This window comes from Leptonotus elevatus, chromosome 6, assembly GCF_054856555.1.
Source record: "Leptonotus elevatus isolate MCC_2025b chromosome 6, RoL_Lele_1.0, whole genome shotgun sequence".
Taxonomy (NCBI): Eukaryota; Metazoa; Chordata; class Actinopteri; order Syngnathiformes; family Syngnathidae; genus Leptonotus; species Leptonotus elevatus.
In genome coordinates this window covers 9,422,158-9,440,902 of record NC_141244.1, presented here as the reverse complement: position 1 = coordinate 9,440,902, position 18,745 = coordinate 9,422,158, and the positions used below count along the sequence as shown (strand labels likewise).

The 18,745-nt window shown below is 40.4% G+C and overlaps 1 protein-coding gene across 2 annotated transcripts in view; it reads right to left on the bottom strand.

Annotated features, from left to right (window-relative positions):
* Positions 1 to 18,745, bottom strand: part of LOC147171972 (low-density lipoprotein receptor class A domain-containing protein 4-like) — a 167,461-nt gene that overhangs the window by 105,401 nt on the left and 43,315 nt on the right. Inside the window, exons 2-3 of one of the 2 annotated variants that reach the window (XM_086078527.1) lie at positions 11,689 to 11,858; positions 11,251 to 11,468 (exon numbers count right to left, since the gene is read on the bottom strand). In XM_086078527.1, the coding sequence (XP_085934653.1) occupies positions 11,251 to 11,290 (40 nt within the window). In that variant the 5' untranslated portion in view covers positions 11,291 to 11,468; positions 11,689 to 11,858. Of the gene's footprint in view, positions 1 to 11,250; positions 11,859 to 18,745 lie in introns of both variants that reach the window. The other variant, XM_086078529.1, reaches the window with a different exon arrangement.

Genomic DNA, 18,745 nt, shown 5'->3' with positions numbered 1-18,745 from the left:
ACGGTGACCTGGTGTTACGTCTGGCTTCCTCATGTCCTTCGGTTCCTATACCGGGTGGTAAGAGATGTTCTGATCCATCTTATCCACTCCATTCATGGTGGCATCGTAGTCCAGAACCAGTGTCTTCTCCGTGATCAGACTGTACCCACTCCTCCGATGAATATGCATTGGACTCGGGGTACTGTTCATCGTCCGATTGAACGTCCGCCTGTGCAGAAGTGCTCATTTTCCGCCGTTAGCATCGCTAGCCGGTGAGGCTTTACGACGCGATCGAAGCCGCCGCGTCAACGCTTCCAACTTCGGCGTCAACCTCGGAGTCACCATCATCATCATCATCATCATCAATATGCTCTTTAGCATTGGTCGATGCTTTTCGTCTTTGAAAAAAATGCGCAAGCGTGAGTTGCTTGCAACCGGTCGCCATTTTCGCTTCCTCAGCCATTCTCCCCTCAACACTCTAGCTCCGCCTCACGTCTTCTACTGACTCCTACCCGATCTTGTCCAAAGAGAGTCATCGCTGCCATCTAGTGCCCAAAAATAGTCATTATACTAACTCGATCTGCTTGATACTTTCAGCACATCTTGCCAAGGCTTTCCTCCACCCGTTTCCAAAAAACAAACAAAAAAACATAGTGAACGTCTTTGGCGGCACTCATTTGGATTTTACTAAACGTTATTAAACGTTTTTGGCGGTCAAAGAGTGTGTTGCAGTTGCATCAATGAGTCATAGGGCATCCCTCCAACCGACTGCTCTCCAGATTCACCCCTTTGCTTTTTAGCCTGTTTCTCCTCAGTCTCACACCTTCCCTGCTTCACATCCTCCATTTCATACGATTTTGGCCTCTGTTGCCATCTTTTTCTCTATTACCCACCTACTGCTTTCCCCTTGTATTGCTTGTGCTACCAAGATAATTAAACATGACAGCGTTGTGCTGACTCAGGACAAATGACACCTATAGTAGAGGAGTGCAAGCTTGTGTCTCCTCCCTGCAATCCAGACAGCGTGTTGTAAAAAAAAAAAAAAAAAAAGTCTTCACAAAGACAATAATGTACATTAATTTAACATGTTAATGATTGTGGTTGTATCATATTGTTTTGGCAAACTTTCTTTTGGCCCCAGTGGCCTGTATGTCACTAAGTATGATATAAGCGTAAACATTCCTGGAAGATGGGTGACCTTAAGTGGCTTTTTATTAACGCAAATGTTCTGTTAACGTTGAGGTGGGAGGCAGTGGTGGTTATGGACCCAAGCGCAGGGAGGCAGGGTGAGGAGGCAGAGGCGATGTCCAAACACATTTTTAATGATACCAAAATAAGGACGCAATCAAAGTACTGGACGGGAAACAAAACAAATTCGCAAAAAAGGCAATATTCGGGTTTTTGAAAGGCCATGTAAACAGGCGCAATAACGCAAATATGCTCTTATTTAGATTTCTAAAAACCCGAATAAGCGCCTTGGGTTACCCCTTTCATAACCGGAATACTGGTTCACATAAACGCAATCGGAATACCTCAAATCAACGGGGCATTGCTTTTCGTTGTGCGCATGCTCACAACCTCTTCTTCTTCTTCGCTTATTTGCACTCGCAAGGAATCTTGGTCTTTGTAGTAACGACTTGTAAGCGCAGCGCCGTCCTACACGGGCCTCGCTTAAATACATTGATTTCTCCGCGGCGTTTTCACGTTATATTGTGCCTCTATGGCGGAAATGCCACAGTTTGTGACACGTTCACTATTCATGTGAGACAGACGCGACATCACTCGTATTGCTTAAATTAATGTTTATCTCCAGCTTTCAGTGTTCAACAATACACGTCCGTGTAGGAACATTAGATGACACACACATAGTTCTGCTTTATCCAAACAAAGTAAGTACGTGCTTCTGGCGTGTACCGACAAGAACCGCACTTCGGGAGCGAGTTGGAATCCGACGACTTTATTTAGCGTGGTGAGTGACATGAATATAATGTATTTTATTGACCGTTTAAAGTTAGAAGCGGAAATGACGTCTATTTCTGCCATGATGGTGTTCGTCCTTCACCCCCTTACATCGGGTTATTCCAAACGCCATGTATACGGGGGTTACTCTGACAACTTGCGCATGTAAACGTGTTATTCCGATTCTTCCAGAAATCCGAATTCTGACCATAACCCGAATATTGCCTGCATGTAAACGTAGTCAGTAATGATTGACATGGCATGTATTAGTAGAGCTGCAACTAACGATTATTTCAGTAATCGAATAATCTCTTGATTCTTTTGTTTTTATTAATTGATTAATCAGATAAAAAAAAAAAACTTTCAAATCAACAGTGCACAAACAAATGTATTATGATGCACTTACTGGTTTGATCTAAAACGTGAGATAAATGGACAAAAATGTTGAGCTTTGCTTTCAAAGTAAACACAATTGTTTTATTTTGGATCAAAACAAAGATAATCAGTCCGGTTACATGGAGGACTACAAAAATCGAAGAATATTTACTGTCAAGCAGCTAAAAGACAAAACAATTAACATATCAAAACAATTAATTGATTATTACAAATAATTATCAATGAATTTCATCAATTAATTGTGGCATCTAGTATATTACACAATAGAAAATCACATTAGTGGGGGCTACATTGCCACCCCGCAAGCCACAATGCTTTGTGTGGTTGCTTGGCCCTCTCATGAAGCTACATATGCTAATCACACAAAAAGCACCTAAATCAGAAGGGAACTTGACTGGTCCTAAATCTATATGTGGAACTACGATAAAATACCTGATATTTATTTGAAATATTATGTTTTGCAGTTCTCGCAATCCAGGTTGTACACAGGATTTATTCTTTAATCTGCACTTCTTCTTTTTTTTTTGTGCATGTTATACAAAGATTAAACCAAACTTTTGAATGTATGCTCCTATTTGTATGATGCAAGTACATTTGGGCAATCGGTCAGAGCCTGGATAAGGTATGTTAAACCCCACAGTGGTGTTGCCTTAATGAAGACCTTCCACACTTTATAAGTCCTTGGGCTAATACATAAAATTCCCGACTGTACATAAATCCACAGCCATTTACATGCAGGAAGAATGACCTTTATCTTGATGAAATCATAAAATATCATCAAACCAAACTCTCTTCCATGCACTTTCCTCCATAACATTAGAACCTATTGACTCTTATGCTTATGGTGTTTAAAAATCAAGAGGTTAATTTTCACCAGTGAGTGCCAACCTCATAAATATGTCTTTGGCTTGCCCGTTGTCTGCTTCAAAGCCGCAGTCGTGTATACGCCCACACAGGCATGAATATTATTACATTACACACATGAAACATGTACCAAAACAACACATATTCGCACACCCACACACTACTGGGCCAGCACTAGCGGTGCATCTCAGCACGAAGGCAACGCCGACAGGCAGATCCAAAATAACATCTTAAACTCAGTAACCTCTATCAGCAACTGAATCAGTGCAGATAGGCAGTCTGGCTGCCTGTTCAGCTAAACAAATCCACACTGGTTATGCAAGCTCGTGGAGAAAATCTGTGCCTTTACCACGGAGAAAGGAATAAGCAGCAGCAGAAAACACTTTGAAATGGTTGCCATTTGCAGAAGCCGTTTTTTTGTTCATCACCAAATACTTTGCTGATGTCATGCCGCCTCATATATGCTAATTTATTATAAACGTGCATGATGCAGGGCAAGAGTTTGTGTGTAAACGTGTTATTCTTACAAGCGAGACAATAGCAGAGGGTCAAAGACAAATCAAATATGGCGTCATGGATGTCATGGTGTAAGGAACTTGTCATGCTTTGGTTCCGTGGGGGTTGAGTTTTTGTTTACGTTTTGGATGTTCTTGTTGTTTTTGTCTGTGGTTAGTGTCTTTTGTCTTGTGTTTCTGGTTTCTTCCCTTGTCTCGTTATGTCCATAACCACGTCCACCTGTGTGTGTCTTCCTTTGCCAGTGTGTGTGTGTGTAGTAACCAATCAGCGCCCTCAGCCGCTTGTGTTTCCCCAGGTGTCTCATTAGGTCATTAGTGTTGGTGTATTTAGGGCCCATCCAGACGGAGGCGAAGCCGGCTTCGTTCCTCAAACAAATCTTGTACACACAGAAGCTTGCGTGTGTCCAAAAGAAGACGCTTGAGGACGTTCAACGGCTGTAATGTATATGCCAAGTCTGAAGTGGCGCTGTAGCGCAGCCACAGGGAGTTAACGGAAAGCGTAGAAGAATAATCAGCGAAGAAGACGGACGCTTTTTTTTTTTCTAACTGCAATCTACAGATCAAACATGATCTCCTGGTGGGGGGGAAGCAAACCCACGCCTGCTGTACGAAAGGGAAGTGACGATACCACTTCACCACCCAGAGGAGGCCAACCAACATTGAACTTAAAGGGACCTGTCAAAGGATCGCATAAATTCCAGCTCGTGATTTCACAGGCTACCAGCCACCAAAGCGTTTCGGGCCGTCAATACGGGCTGTGACGTATAAAGCTTCGAACGTCATCGGTCACGTGATACTTGCAGAATGATACAAACTCGAGGTACCGGTTTCATTTGAACATCACGAGTGTTTCGTCTAGTAAGTTTTGCCATGCCTAGTTTGCCACGTCTTGTTAGCTTAGCCACGTCTTCAAGCCACATCCACAGCTCGTCAAGTCAAGTCAAGCCAAGTCACTCCCCTTTAAGGCAAGTCCGGTCCAGTTACGTCCAGTCCTGTCATGTCACACTCTGTTTAATCCAGTCCAGTCTAGTCAAAATCTTGGGGGTTTTGCCCACTTATAATAATAATAATAATAATAAATCACCCTACGTTTACTCATTACTTCTGTCTGATAACTGAGTCTCCTCGCAGTTGTGTCCACATCGCTCACTCCACCTCAAAACCGTTACAGAACTGTTCTTAATCATTCGTCTCCATGTGCTCTGTGTCTCCCTTACTCGTCGTCATCATGTTGCCAAATTCAATAAACCGTGGCAATAAAATACAAAATGCAATCTCCTTGTTGTTTTAACGCTCGTCTACACACATTGGCATACATCCCCGTAATGTAATTTTGGTTGAATACTCACAACTCCGTCAAATTTACAGTAGCTTTTAAAAATCAATCTTCAGAATCAATACTACATGCCAAGCTTGTTAGAGATGAAAAATGGAGAAGTACACCAATGTGTTGACAGGAAGAGCGCTACAGCACTTATGTGTTTGAAGCCTCGGGCCCAAGAGCAGGCAGGCAGAGGCAGCTCCTCCTCTAATAACCCTGACCTGTCAGTCACTTAATGGATGGGCAAGGACTCCACATGGAGACCGCTCAATATGGATTGACTTTGGTGGAAGACCACACCACAAGAGGCGGGCTACAAGAGGGAGGGAGGAGATGATAGACAGTTTAAGATAAATTGAGATGGGCAGAGAAAGGTGACCAGTGATGGAGAGGAAGATTGTATCCAAGCGAGAAAACTGCGACTCGAATTGAGGATGACTCTGCAGGAAAAGCTCTGTGATTGACTATCCCTTGGTAGGATATTTGAAAATATGAGAGCAAAAATGATGAAGTGGGGGAGAGCCTTACTCGAAAATGGACTTCCAGTCAGAGCCCCAACAGAGCTGCAGCTTGACATGAGTGTCATTTTTCTTCTTTTCTACAAGCAGATGGATAGTTGAATAAGTGACTTCTCACTAGACTTTCAGTCACTGAATATTGAGGTTTGACAGAAAACAGCCACCTCTTAATTATTTATTTATTCATTATTGACACTTATCTCATTGTTTTGAAAGCAATGGTAGCTAGCTGAAGTTCAAATGTGCATTTGAGTGTTTACTCTTCTTCACAACTGCCATAAAAAATTAAGTGATGTAATTTGTTATCACTTATGAGAAAAACAGTGATTGAAGAAAACGCATTGTATTACAATAGAGATCCTGACATTGACGTCACACGTCACAAAATGGCCGTTAGCGCAACCATTTTGGCAGCATAGAAAACGCGTCTTTAACAATGATTGACAGCTGTTGTGGACCAGCTGCCACAACGAAAAGAGGCACACAAAAAAAAAGGATCGAGCATGCTCCAGGCTACCAAAAGAGGAACTTATGCGTAGCCAATGTTGCACTTTGTACATGGCGGCTAAATCAGCAGATGCTAACTGTTACTACACGCAAAATGTGGGGGAAATAATCTGTTTCGTTCATTTGTGCTGCTACGGTTCAATAGATATCACACAGTTGAATTTAATAACTGACCAACACCATAAAGAAGACTTTTTACAGAATAAATGACGGCGGCCTAAGCAGCTGCTAAATTACTATCAAACCTAAATAACACTGCCAAGACTTGCGTGAAACTGCTAACTTTGATGGCATTTTGATCAAACACGAAGGGGAAATAAATCCGGATTATACAAACTTGTAAAGCCTTCGTATGATCAGATTTGAAAGCACTCACCGGCAAAAGATGATGTAATTCCACATAGCAGCGTCGCCAAGTTGAGAAAAAAAAAGCACTCCTGACACTTCGGCAATCCAACATGGCCACCTCGCGCATGTGTATCGTCCTTTTCATCAACGTGACTAGTGTCAATGCTCTTTCTGAATTCTAGTAGCCCATTAACACTGCGCCTATACTTGCTAATACCTGCCGCAGGGGTGTGTGTTCAGAGAAATAGTCACGTGACGTCAGGATCGCTATGGGAAGTATCAGCTATAGCTTCTTTCTGCTTTCAATCTTGCTCCGATTACAAATTCTGGCACAGTTACCGTAGCTAGCTTAAGTAATTGTTACCATTAATACCATTCAAGTAATGTGTCATTTTAATTCATTTGAATGTATTTTTATCCGCTACTAGTACTACTAGCTTAAGTGACACTTGGGTGTCTGCCGCATATACCGAGGCAGATGAGCACAGGCAAGCCAGTCGAGATCACCCGTGTGCCGCTCTTTTTCCAGCAAGCGGCAGAAAGATTAAGATGTGGAGTTATACCGTAAACAAATGCCTTGTAATGGTCAGATTGACTGATTTAATCCCGCTTTGCCACATAATCAATGATAAACGCTAATTTTATCACTGCTTTCCATTTTTAAATCATTGGCTACTATCCTGCCAGAATGGCGGCCTAAACAAATAACCCTGGCCCAACAATTTGAAACAAGCCTTATCTGACAGATAATTTTATGAAGAAACTCTGGTTGTTCATGAAACATGTGTTCCTGCATCTTCTAACAGAATTGCAATCAAGGGTCAATTCATGTAAAAGAGGGTCTCATCTCATTTTCTTCACCCAGTAATGTCCTTGCTAGGACGTCTAGATTGCAGTGCATTAATAACTGAACCCGTTGATCCTTTGTATGATAAATTGCCAGTAGTGTTGGTTAATTTAACAAGTGTATACCTACTTTTGGCCCAGCCCGTAAATAATTGAATCATAAATAAGATAACAGGCATGCATTTACAAGGAACATGAATCCAAATGCCCTTTGTGAGGAATTGGGTGCCTGCTGGAAGATCAATAAAATAGCTCACAGTCTTTCATTCTGAGTCGATGATCAAATAAAAGCTGATTCAGGATCCATTTATGGGACTGAGCCCAAGTTTGAGAAAAAGACCGAAACATTGAAGGCCATATGATATTTTGTGTTGTAAATATACTGTATCTTAAATTATTATATGGTTTAATTTTGTCTGGAAATTCTGTCTTCTCTCACACACTAGTGTGTATAATAACTGCTACTCACAAAAAGTTCGGGATATTTGGCTTTTGGGTGAAATTTCAGGACGAGCCTAAAATGCATTCAAACCTTTACAGGTGAACTTAATGTGACCATCTCTAAGCTTTAAAATGCACATGTCCAATTTTTAAATGTTTCAGTACTTTTTGCACAAGTTGCTGTTCTCTAACGAGGAGCTTAACGGCAAAATTCACAACAGGTGTTAGATCCTTGAATCGACCAATACATTTCCTGGTTCAATTAGGCAGTCGCCCTCATCATGCCGTTCACATTTTGACATCATGCGACCAAGACGACACCTAACAATGATTTATTTCAACTCATGAAGCATCCATTTATTTAGACTATGTAGTGAGTTTAATATTAGATTTATAACTAAGACGGAGTCTTCTATCCACATAGGTAAACGGCACATATGGAAAATGGTACATTAAAAAGGGTTCCAGTTGATAAATATGTTTTTATTCTACAATTTTAGTAATTCAGTCTTTCTCTATTTCTATCTGAGTAAATAATTAAAAATCTTTTTTTCTTTACTACCAAGCAAACTTGTCCCACAATGGGAATCCGTGTGCAACAAATATTTTGAAGCAGACATAGACAGAGACGTAGATGGACTGATTAATAGTCTAGACATAGTGTGTCAATTTATTTTCCCTGACATGAACTAAGAACAGTAAACAAATCGCAGTTTTAACCTTGTTGCTATTGACCACTGCTGTCTGCTTACACCTGAATGTCAGTGCTTGTGTTTACTGGCGATGACGACTTCTCCCCGACCCCTCAGGACCTCTGTGGAAACTGACCACAACACACCAACACACACACAGGCACAGGCAAGTGTGCAAGGCGAATGCATTATGCAACAAATGTCCTGAAAAACTAAAGAGAAGACTCTGGCGATACTTCTCTGTATTCATAGTAGTTGACTACACTTATAGTAACAGCAAGGTAACATTTACAGGTAAATTAGTGGGCTGTAACTCTACCTTGCCGCCAATGTGTCAAGACTTCAGATTATCACATACATGTTGACAAGTCATCTGGGAACTGTTTAAAATTGTGAAAAAAAATCATGATTCCTTTAAGGTTGCACTGGAGTCGTCACACAGCAAGATGCTCAATTTGTCATAGTGTCCAATTTATTGCGAACTGCAAAGTAAATTGGGGTAGGTCATAGCAACCTTAACTCATTGACTCCCAGCCATTTTCACAGAAGCAATTCCCTTCACTCCCAGCTGTTTTACTGGATTTTGACTGATTTTGCAAGGCCCACAGAATATTGTGTTCGATTGCTAAAAAAACATGGAACCTACCAAAAGAAAGATTAAAGTATCTTCTTTCATCAGAAAAAAAAGAAGTATATTTCTATCTGTTTCCGTTTTGCAGCAATTAGCATTAGAATAGAACTATGTTTCATTATTATTCACTATCTATTTAGAATTGTGAGTAATTTCGTTATTTTCAACATGGCCCTGGTTTATCTCCTTTGCTCTGCTGCCACCTGCTGGCCATTTGTGTAATAACTACAATTTCTTTAATCATTCTTTGCAGTTGAGGGGCTGCATCAAAGCCTTTTGTATGCTCTAGCATTTTAAAAAAACTTATAAGTAAGTATTTGGGACGCTTAAAACATTTAATATAGAACGTATTTATACATTTTTGGGAGCAAATGAGTAAATGGAAACTGATATAATCACAGCAGACTGAATGAGGTTGAGGATGCTCATCGCACACATCTCCAAATCTCTCTTGACATCTTATAACCTTCCCAACATAAAATGCGACTCAACATCTGCTTGTTTTGTGTACTTTTTTAAGAGTTGGATTTAATAATCCTGCAAGAAGCAAAACTATATCAGGTGCATTTCAGCTTTATGATAACAATCCCCTAATTACTTATGTAGCATATGGAATAGTAAATAATTGCATGTAATGTACTGTTTGGGAGTCATTTGAATTGGTGCATTAATAAGGCACATGGTATTCCAATCACAAACATGATTGTAGATGATCATTACATAAGAATGGGGAGAAAATTCCCTATTAAATGTTTACCAGATGATTATTTTTATCATCATGAGGGATGCCTATTGCTCACTCTTATATAGACGAGGTGTTAGTATTGTACGTAACAATGAAAATGTCAATTTAGTGTGTTTGTTTCCCCCAAGTGCTGTGTAAACATTTTATCATACCAATGACAATATGAGATTCTAACTGCAGTTCACCGAGCCAACATCCAACATGTCTCAAAAATGAATGAATACATCATTTACACAGTTTCCTGCTGTGGATAAAGAGTCAGGACAAGATTTATATGAAGCTCATTAAGACAAAGTCTTACAGCATTGCTTCCAGAAAGTAATATGTTTTTTTGCCAGTATTTCTGTCCGTCGTTAGTACATCACCACTAATTAACAATAGAACAGAAATGTAGAATCTTGTTAAAGAATCACAGCAACAGTCATTTCTCTGTGTGTGTGTGTGACATGGTGTGCGCGTAAATATTCCCCACGCTCGCCACATTGGCGCGTCCAATTTGTCCGTCAAAATTGCACTGGGGGGGGGGGGGGGATATTGCTATACAAGGTGTGTCTATACAAAAAAAAAAGCAAAAAAAAAACATGGCTGTATGCAAATTGCATACAGTAATCTCACGATCGTCGATGCGGCCAATGACGCACATGATTGGTTACATTATAATCAACAACATCGCTCCTAGGCCAATGACATCATTGTTTACATCTGCCGGAAGCAGCTAGCTGATGCTAGCGAGCATTAGCAATATTGGCAAGCAAGCAGTTCTGTCGCGACCCGAAGAAGGATGAAAACGAAGGATGACACGGCAGACGAACTATTTAACCAGTCCGTCCGAACTATTTAACCAGTCCAGGACGCAAACCCTTGTCAAAACTTCGTTGTTTAGCAACGTAGCCCGGCTTTGGCAGGAGAAATATGCAAACTTTTTTGGTAAAGTGTGTAAAAAGAAGGATAATTGGACGCTTTCACGAGCAGGGAAGTCGCCCGGTGGGCTGGCCTCTTTTGGGGGCGATGCAGTGCTTTTTCATGATTATTTTCTTACATTTTACCACAAGAGACTGGCCCACAATTTAGAAGGGCCAGTCCATTTATCCATTTAGAATATAGATAAGCTAGGAGTGTATTTCTGAACGCACACAAGATGCGGGGATCTGGATTTTTGGGACGGCGAGCTCTAATGTTCATGGTCTCGGTTTTTATAAACCAAATAAATTCCCCCCCCCAAAAAAAAATACTGGTGCGACTGAAGAAAAACAACAAGTAAACACGTAAAAATAGTGAGGTAAAGCTGCAATAGACCACGATATGGTCACAAATAAAATAACCGAATAGCGAAGTAGCGAGGGAAATTGTACAGTACTTCATTGTAGAACACAATAGTTTGTATTTAACCATTGCAGAAATGCCAGACTTTATAAACAACTTTGAGTCTAATACACACAAAAACACACACATACACAGACGCACCCAATATGGATAGAATCAGTTTACCTTTGAATGCATTTGTGTCTGCTGAGTCAGTTTCCTGCATAGTGCTCCCTCCAGCACTCTTGACAGCTGCCGCCAATGCTGCGATGGCCACCAGGCCAACCTTAGCCAGTCAGACCCAATGCCACTGGGGCAAGGGAGGGCGGACGAGAGGAAGGTGCCTCTCCAACAGACTCGCTGCCATCTTTCGTCATCGGCTGCCCACAAATCGCGCTGGCAATCTGTCGAGAAGTTACAACGTAACCGTTAAAGAGGGTGGCGTGCGGATGAGTGCGAAGAAGTCTTTTCTTGGGTTTGAGCCAATGATCTTGAGTTTGGAGTCTGAGCCAAGAGGGTGGATGAAGGTTAAGGATGTTTAAGAGTATGACGTGGCTGAACCGCAGTCCATCCTCCTAGCGGCAGGCTGGCAGTCATGGCCAGTGGCGTGAATTTTTGGCACACCTCTTAATCGGTCTGTCTGCAGACGAGCATCTCATCCATTTCCAGCAGATTCTTGTCCTGTGTGTCTGCCTCCGTCTTCTTAGCCTTAGTCACAGTCTAATCAACGTGTGGCCTTGTCCTTGTCCAATTTGTGCAATTTGGCGCCCTCGCTCAGACTGGTTCCACTACAGCTGGAGGGAGCAATAAGAGAACAGAGGGAAAATCTCAGTGAAACAACAGGTGAAATGAAAACATCCCCAAGACCAGCCGCCGCCACCAAAATAAGCATCATCCGTAACCACCCACTCGCACCCCATTGACATACAGCGCAGACGACGAGCCATAGTGTGTGTGTGTCTCCAATTGTATGGGAGGTGGGTGGCTGCCTGGCATGGCCCCCTTTAGTTCCCCTCACCCACAAGGTTCTTACATGAAAGGAAAAAGTTTCTCTGAAAGCCAAGCGCCGCCTGTGACCCGATTTCACAGAACAGGGGAGAGATAGAGCACCATGTGGCACTTTGAAGTCGGCCTGATAAACAGGGCTAGTGGAGGAGGTCGACGGCTGAGGAAAAAAAACAAAACTTTATTTACATTTCAAAAGTGCTAAGTACTGCTCTTTTGGAACCTGGAAAGACGTGAAATACCACAAAAGAGAATGAGTTTTTGGCGGGGGATCGGTGAATGACTGATTTCGACAGCATTTCGTTTGGTATTGCTGCTGAGAGCGAACAAGTGAAAAGAAATGGGAATAAAAAGAAAGTATGAAGGTGGTAAGGGTTGAGCGAGCAAAAACATTTACAAACAACAGCAAAAAGAAGAAACTTGACAAAGCAACCACATAATAAACAAAACCCACATTGATTGTGAAGGGGATAGATGTGATGTGGGTGGAAATCAGACACAGAATAAGCAGTGTGCGTTTGAAATTGAAAAGAAGAAGCAACAAGATGGCAGAATGCGGGCAGGAGAGACGATGCCGGTGCAAAAAGCAGACAGATGATAAACAAACACACGCCCTGTCTGTGGTTTACAAAAGCTCTACACATCTCTGCTTTTGCTTATATCAGGCCTTATCACAACACAGACAGCCTGCGCTCAGACAAATGGAACAGCAAAAGGAACACGCCGAACTCCAAGTCAAGCAGAGTCACAGTCATTTGGAAAGTTAGCTTATTAGAAAGAAAGAAGAGGGAAGATATCAGTTGTGTGTAATCGGGGCCTTCAAGGCTTGTTCTACTGGCCCAAACATTATCAGAAGCAGTGACCTACATTTACAGCTTAGACAAATTGGATTCATTTATTTTCAACAGTCTGTTATCTTCATTTCCTCGTGCATGTCTGGGCTTTGCAGCTTGCAGTTGTTTGCGGGTTATTTTTTTTGTCCAATCAGATTTCAGTTTCTGTGTGTTACCATGCAAATGTAAATTGCCCAAGCCCTTCCAAATGCATCTCAGCTAGCTGATAGCTGGCTTTCTTATTTATAAAAATAATTTATACGCCCCTCCCAGAGCAACAGCAACTAGCTAGCTCTGCCTAGCCAACACAGCTAGCAAAATATTTTGCTTGGAAAATAATAAGCATCTCTGAGTCATTTTGATATTTTCTATCTAACATATGTTGTTGTTCTACATTTTGATTGATATCGTAACAATATCAGACCCAGACAGACAAGTTCACCTCCTGTAGTCAGTTCATTTTGACGTGATTTCCTGTATGTCGCAGGGCATCCGAGGACAAAATACTACAGCTACAAGTCCAATTTACATAGCCGCTCTGTGTGTGCGTGTGTGTGTGCATACAGCTTTGCAGCGGGGGTTGTTGAGGGCAGCCAGCTGACATGACAAGCAATCCAAATCCAGCTTGTGATGACGGAATTTGACCTGAGGCTAGATGTTTTTGAGTGTGTGCCCTGGTCATCTGAGGACATTGAGGTCTCTTCGCAAAGTCTGGATGGATCATTTGAGTTTTAAGACTTTCCATACATCGTGCATACGAACGAGATTCAGGCAGAACTCAAACTCCTACAGCAAACAAGAAATGTAACTGTGGTATATTTAGCAGGAACAGGTACACTATTGTACCTTAACACTGGGTGGTTAACTCAAAAGTTCTATTATTGTTCTTCATTTATTTTGTAAAACCGTCTTAAAACAGGTAAGCCCCACATCATCCAGAACATTAAGGAACTCAAGAAATCTCATTCCACTCTTTGAGCTTTTTAACCTCAAGCCCAGAGATAGGATGCCGTAATGGCAAGTACTTGTTCCTGTGAGAGCAGGAGAGAGAAACGCATACTGGCATGGGGCTTATACAGCAGAAAAGGCAAATAATACTCTCAATGTGATTGTGCAACAAGGAAACAAGTGAGATGCTCCATAGGTGTCAGAGATCTGCTAGTAAACATCACTTTAATATGCAACTCCCATTTGTTTGTTGTTAGTCTGACTCATAGCGAACAGCAGTGGGTTGAGGAATATCAAATGTTTTTTCTGTCGAAAAGGTCAAAGAGGCTGGGTGAGTTTCCATTTCGGTGCTGATATAAACACTCAGGGTTCAATGCGCAAGACATTTATCAAATCGGGCTTTCAACATTTAAAACTGGAGAAATTCGCAATACTTTTTTCAATATCACTGTGGGAAAGTAAATGGATACAACAAATAATACTGCAGCTTAGAATTCCCTTTATGTCCATCATGAGCACAAAATATAATGTGTGAGAATGAATTCCCCACTTATATTCTTGTAATACTGCCATGGGAAACAAAGCAATACGGTTTTATAATCTGAATAGTTTCTACATTGATAAATACACCCTCATAAAGCAGCTTTTTGTTCTGTTTGTACAAGGTTGTTTTTAGAATTTTTTTTAGAATCAATTATTTTAGCGATAAATTGAATAACCGGATACAATTTTATTTTGTATGACATTGTATTGCAAAACCACTTATATTACTGTTGCTGCAATATGGAACACCCCCCCCCCCCAAATATCTTTACAGTCGTCTTTTTTATTTGACCATTTATGACTGAAATGTCTTCTAATTAATAGATTATCATCTTACCTGTTCACAATAGGTACTCCTGCAATCCTCTGGCCTATAGATTTTAGACTGGATTCGAGTTTGAATTTCCCGTGCTTTTTGCGGAAGTGACGTGTGCAGTTTAATTTTTCCTCAGCAGGTGGCAGTAGCAATTAGAAATTGAATATTCTACGTTCAGTAGTTTTAAGCAATTGTTGTTTATTTGGTACTTAACAATTTTTTTTTACAGTATTTGGGTTTCCATCCACCCATATTTATTAAAATTTTCAAGAAATGCGAAAATAAAACTGAATGGAAACACAAAAAATTCGAAAAAGGGCCCAAAATTCACAAAAACGTTTCTACGCTTAGAGGGGGTTGGATTTTGAAGCGTATCGGGAAAAAAAAAGGAAAATGCGAATTTTGGCTATGGAAACCGGTTTTGCAAATAACCGCTGGCAAGACCGGATGCACGTCGCACGTTTTGACCAGATATTACGTCACACGTACGTTTGTAGTCCCAACGCAATGCCGGACGATAAAGTAAGGTATGTTTGGGGGGACGACGAAACAGAAATCTTTTTGGAATTAATTAAAGAACCGAATATTAATGCTATTTTAAATGGAAAACAGCAAAAAAAATGCTACGGTTTATCAAGAATGACAAAAGCAAACACATACGACTTCCTGGTCTTCTTCTTCTTCTTTTAAATTACTGGTGGATCCCATCTCCATGGTGTATGCTGCCACCTACAGCGGCGGAGTCCCCCTCTCAATATTCGCAAAAGAAGAAACGATGACTGACTACTGATTCCGTTTCTGTTTCGGTCATTGTTTTCCAAAAGTAAAAGCAGATGTTTGCAAATGTCTTCTTTTTTTTTTTTTTTAACACAAAAGATGAGACTGCTTTATGAAGAACGTCAGAAATCAGAGAATAATTACTGTTGAGACGCTGAAATCAGAGGAGTTGGACCATTTTAAGTTACACAATGGCTCTAAACGATTACTCGATTATTAAAATAGTTGATTAATTTGATAATCGATTACTTGTTGATTAATTACACCACTTTTAGTCTATGGGACATAGTTGTCCACATTCACTCATTTCTAGTTCAGTTACTGATTTTACTTAGGTGAGGAGTTACCTGTAGATGTGTTACTTGAATAATAGTTTTCACAAAATAGCTCCAATTAATGAGTTCAAGTGCGCCACTAAGTCCTCAGAAGCTTTTGAAAATGTGCTCGTCGATCACTTAAGGACAGTCACTTTTCCACACACAGATGGACGAAGATAACACCACTGATGATTAATGAGAGATCCACTTTAGTCTGCTTCATTAGTCCCGTCTGTACTGTACTCCAGGTTGACGAGCTTGGCCGGGGGCCAGGATGCAGTTCACAGAGGATTTTTAAGGTTGGGCCCAGCAGCTACCGTCTCACACCTTAGTAAAGATTCAGCTGCTTTGTTTGACAGGAACACAAAGAAAGCAAGGACTTTATAAAGTTACTCTAGGCAGAAGCGCACAATGTCAAGGCTAAGATGAATACGCCGCTCAGCATCGCTAAAAGGCACCTCGACAATAGTCAGGAAACAGATTAGCATCTTTCCAACAACTAATTGAAATGCATTTTCTTGCTCCTTTGTATAAACTGTATTTATTTGTGATGCAGGAGGAGTGATTAGCAAGCCTGCCTCACGGGTTGCGTCTGAATCTTGTCTAAGGACTTGACTTTGGACTGGCGGACAGATGCTAGCTTGCTTTACTGTTTTTGGGTGGCACAAAAAGTCGGAACTATTTACTAGTACGATTATTCACGAAAAGATCCGTATGCCGTTAGATGAACCTCGTCACCGGAACAAGTTCTGTCGAGACGACACCCTCGACTCAAGTCATCGGATTGATTATATTGTAGCTGTTTCTCTGCGGTAAACAATCAACTGAACTGACTCGTGATGTAATTTATGCACATCATCATTTGCCTTTGGAAGAATTATCGAATGCATCAATCACCAGAGGAAGTGAAGATGGTTTGAAAATGTGAAATGAAGCAGAAAATCACACAGTCAAATCAAACAAAGATGGGCTGCAGGCGTCATTTATCGCCACCCTGTCTGTCTCACGCTGTCTGCCAGCTGACTTGACATATTTGAAGGAGATTCATCTGGCTATGCATCATTGCTATAGAGAGGCGCACAGTTTGAAGGTTTCAACAGCTGCGGCGACATTGACACATCACGTCGGACAAAGGAGGAATGTTAAGAGAGGAAAGTTAGAAAATTAGCCCACAGCTCTATGAAAAATAGCTGATCAAAGGCCTCTGTCTTGGAATTTTCTAAAGCGACCCTTAAAGGCATGCTGAAGATTTACATTTGTGCTACGAACTGGTTTCATATACAGCTATATTGCAATGGGCTGGCATAGAAACAATTACAAATAAATTATTCAAGCTGCAAAGTCACCACTATGTTGAATGCAGCTCTGTGTTTGATTCTCTTTAACAAGCAAGTCCAATCTTGAGCAATGGGAGAGAAATTGACGACCCAAAGTGTTCTACTGTAATTTTGTTTTAGTCGCCTTCATTGTAGAAAATCTTGCCTGACAAAAATAGGATGTTGGAAATGCCACATATTAAACAGAGCAAACTTAATTGTAACTTACAAATGTTCAGTAAGTTCTTTGGATATTATACTGCGTAGGGGTGTGAATTGCCTAGTACCTGGCGATTCGATTCGTATCCCGATTCATATGTCACGATTCGATTCGATTAATCCCGATACGAATCTATACATTTATTATTGCGATTATTTATTTATTTTTACTCAAATTTGGAAAATACTAATCAGTAAACTTGTACATGTACACTGTAAGATTTGTTTGAAAATGTATTTATCTGAAAAGTCAGGCTTATAACTGAGCCACTGCATTTAACAAACAGGTTGCAGTCTGTTTCATTTTTGAACAGCACTAAAATAAAATATTAAGGCTTAATGTTCCATTAATATAAGTAAGACGTTTTTTTTTTAAAATATTCCCCTAAAAAATTGATGTTTAAAAATCGATTCGGCCGCATATCGAATGGATTCGAGAATTGCGCGCTGTAATATCGCGATATATTGCCGAATCGAACACCCCTAATACTGTGACAATTTTTTTTATATACAGGCCTGCTTCTCTTGGCACACAACAAGAAGAATCCCTCTGAGAAGGGTAAAGGGAAAGAAAGTGGGTGATAAAATATTGCCTTAAAATTCAAAAGAAAATCAGACAAGCAACAGAGTCAAACGGAATGACCGACTCCCCCGAGAATAGTCTAACTGTCTGGAAGGAAATGAATTCCTCAGACTAAACACACAAAGAATGATGAAAGTGATGCACGCTCGTACACACATACATATGCGCACACAAATGCGCACACACGCACACTGAAATGATGGGCAATTTGTTGCAAATAGATGAAAAGAAGACAGAATGTTCCTGGTCGTAATATTATTAAACTTAGCTTTGTGATAGCAAAATGATCCCAAAAACGGCCTCTACCATTGAGCAGGCTCGAAGCGCTCATTTATATGTACAGTATTTGCTGAACTCTTTGGTGTATTAACTCGTTTAAATTATACTTAGATCTTTAAATAACTTGTGCTTATTATTATCCATACCCTCATCCATCCATTTTCATTAGCACTTATTGCCATTAGAGTCTCGGGTGAGAAATATATGTGCCATTGACGGTTATAGAATTCATTTGAGCTATTTCTATTAGTTAAATTTTTTTTCCCACTTTTGTTAACAAGAGTATGAAAACGTAGATTTTTTTTTTTATTGTACATTTAGAACAGATTTAAAAAATTGTGATTTATCGTGAGTTAACTAGTGAAGTAATGTGATTAATTACGATTGAAAATGTTTATTGCCTGACGGCCCTAATTTTGAAAATCTTTTTTTTTTATTGTGTCAGGCGATTATTATTATTTTTTAATTGTAATCAATTGCATGACTTCAATAGTTAACTCACGATTAATCCCAAATTTTATATCTGTTCTAAACGTACAATATAT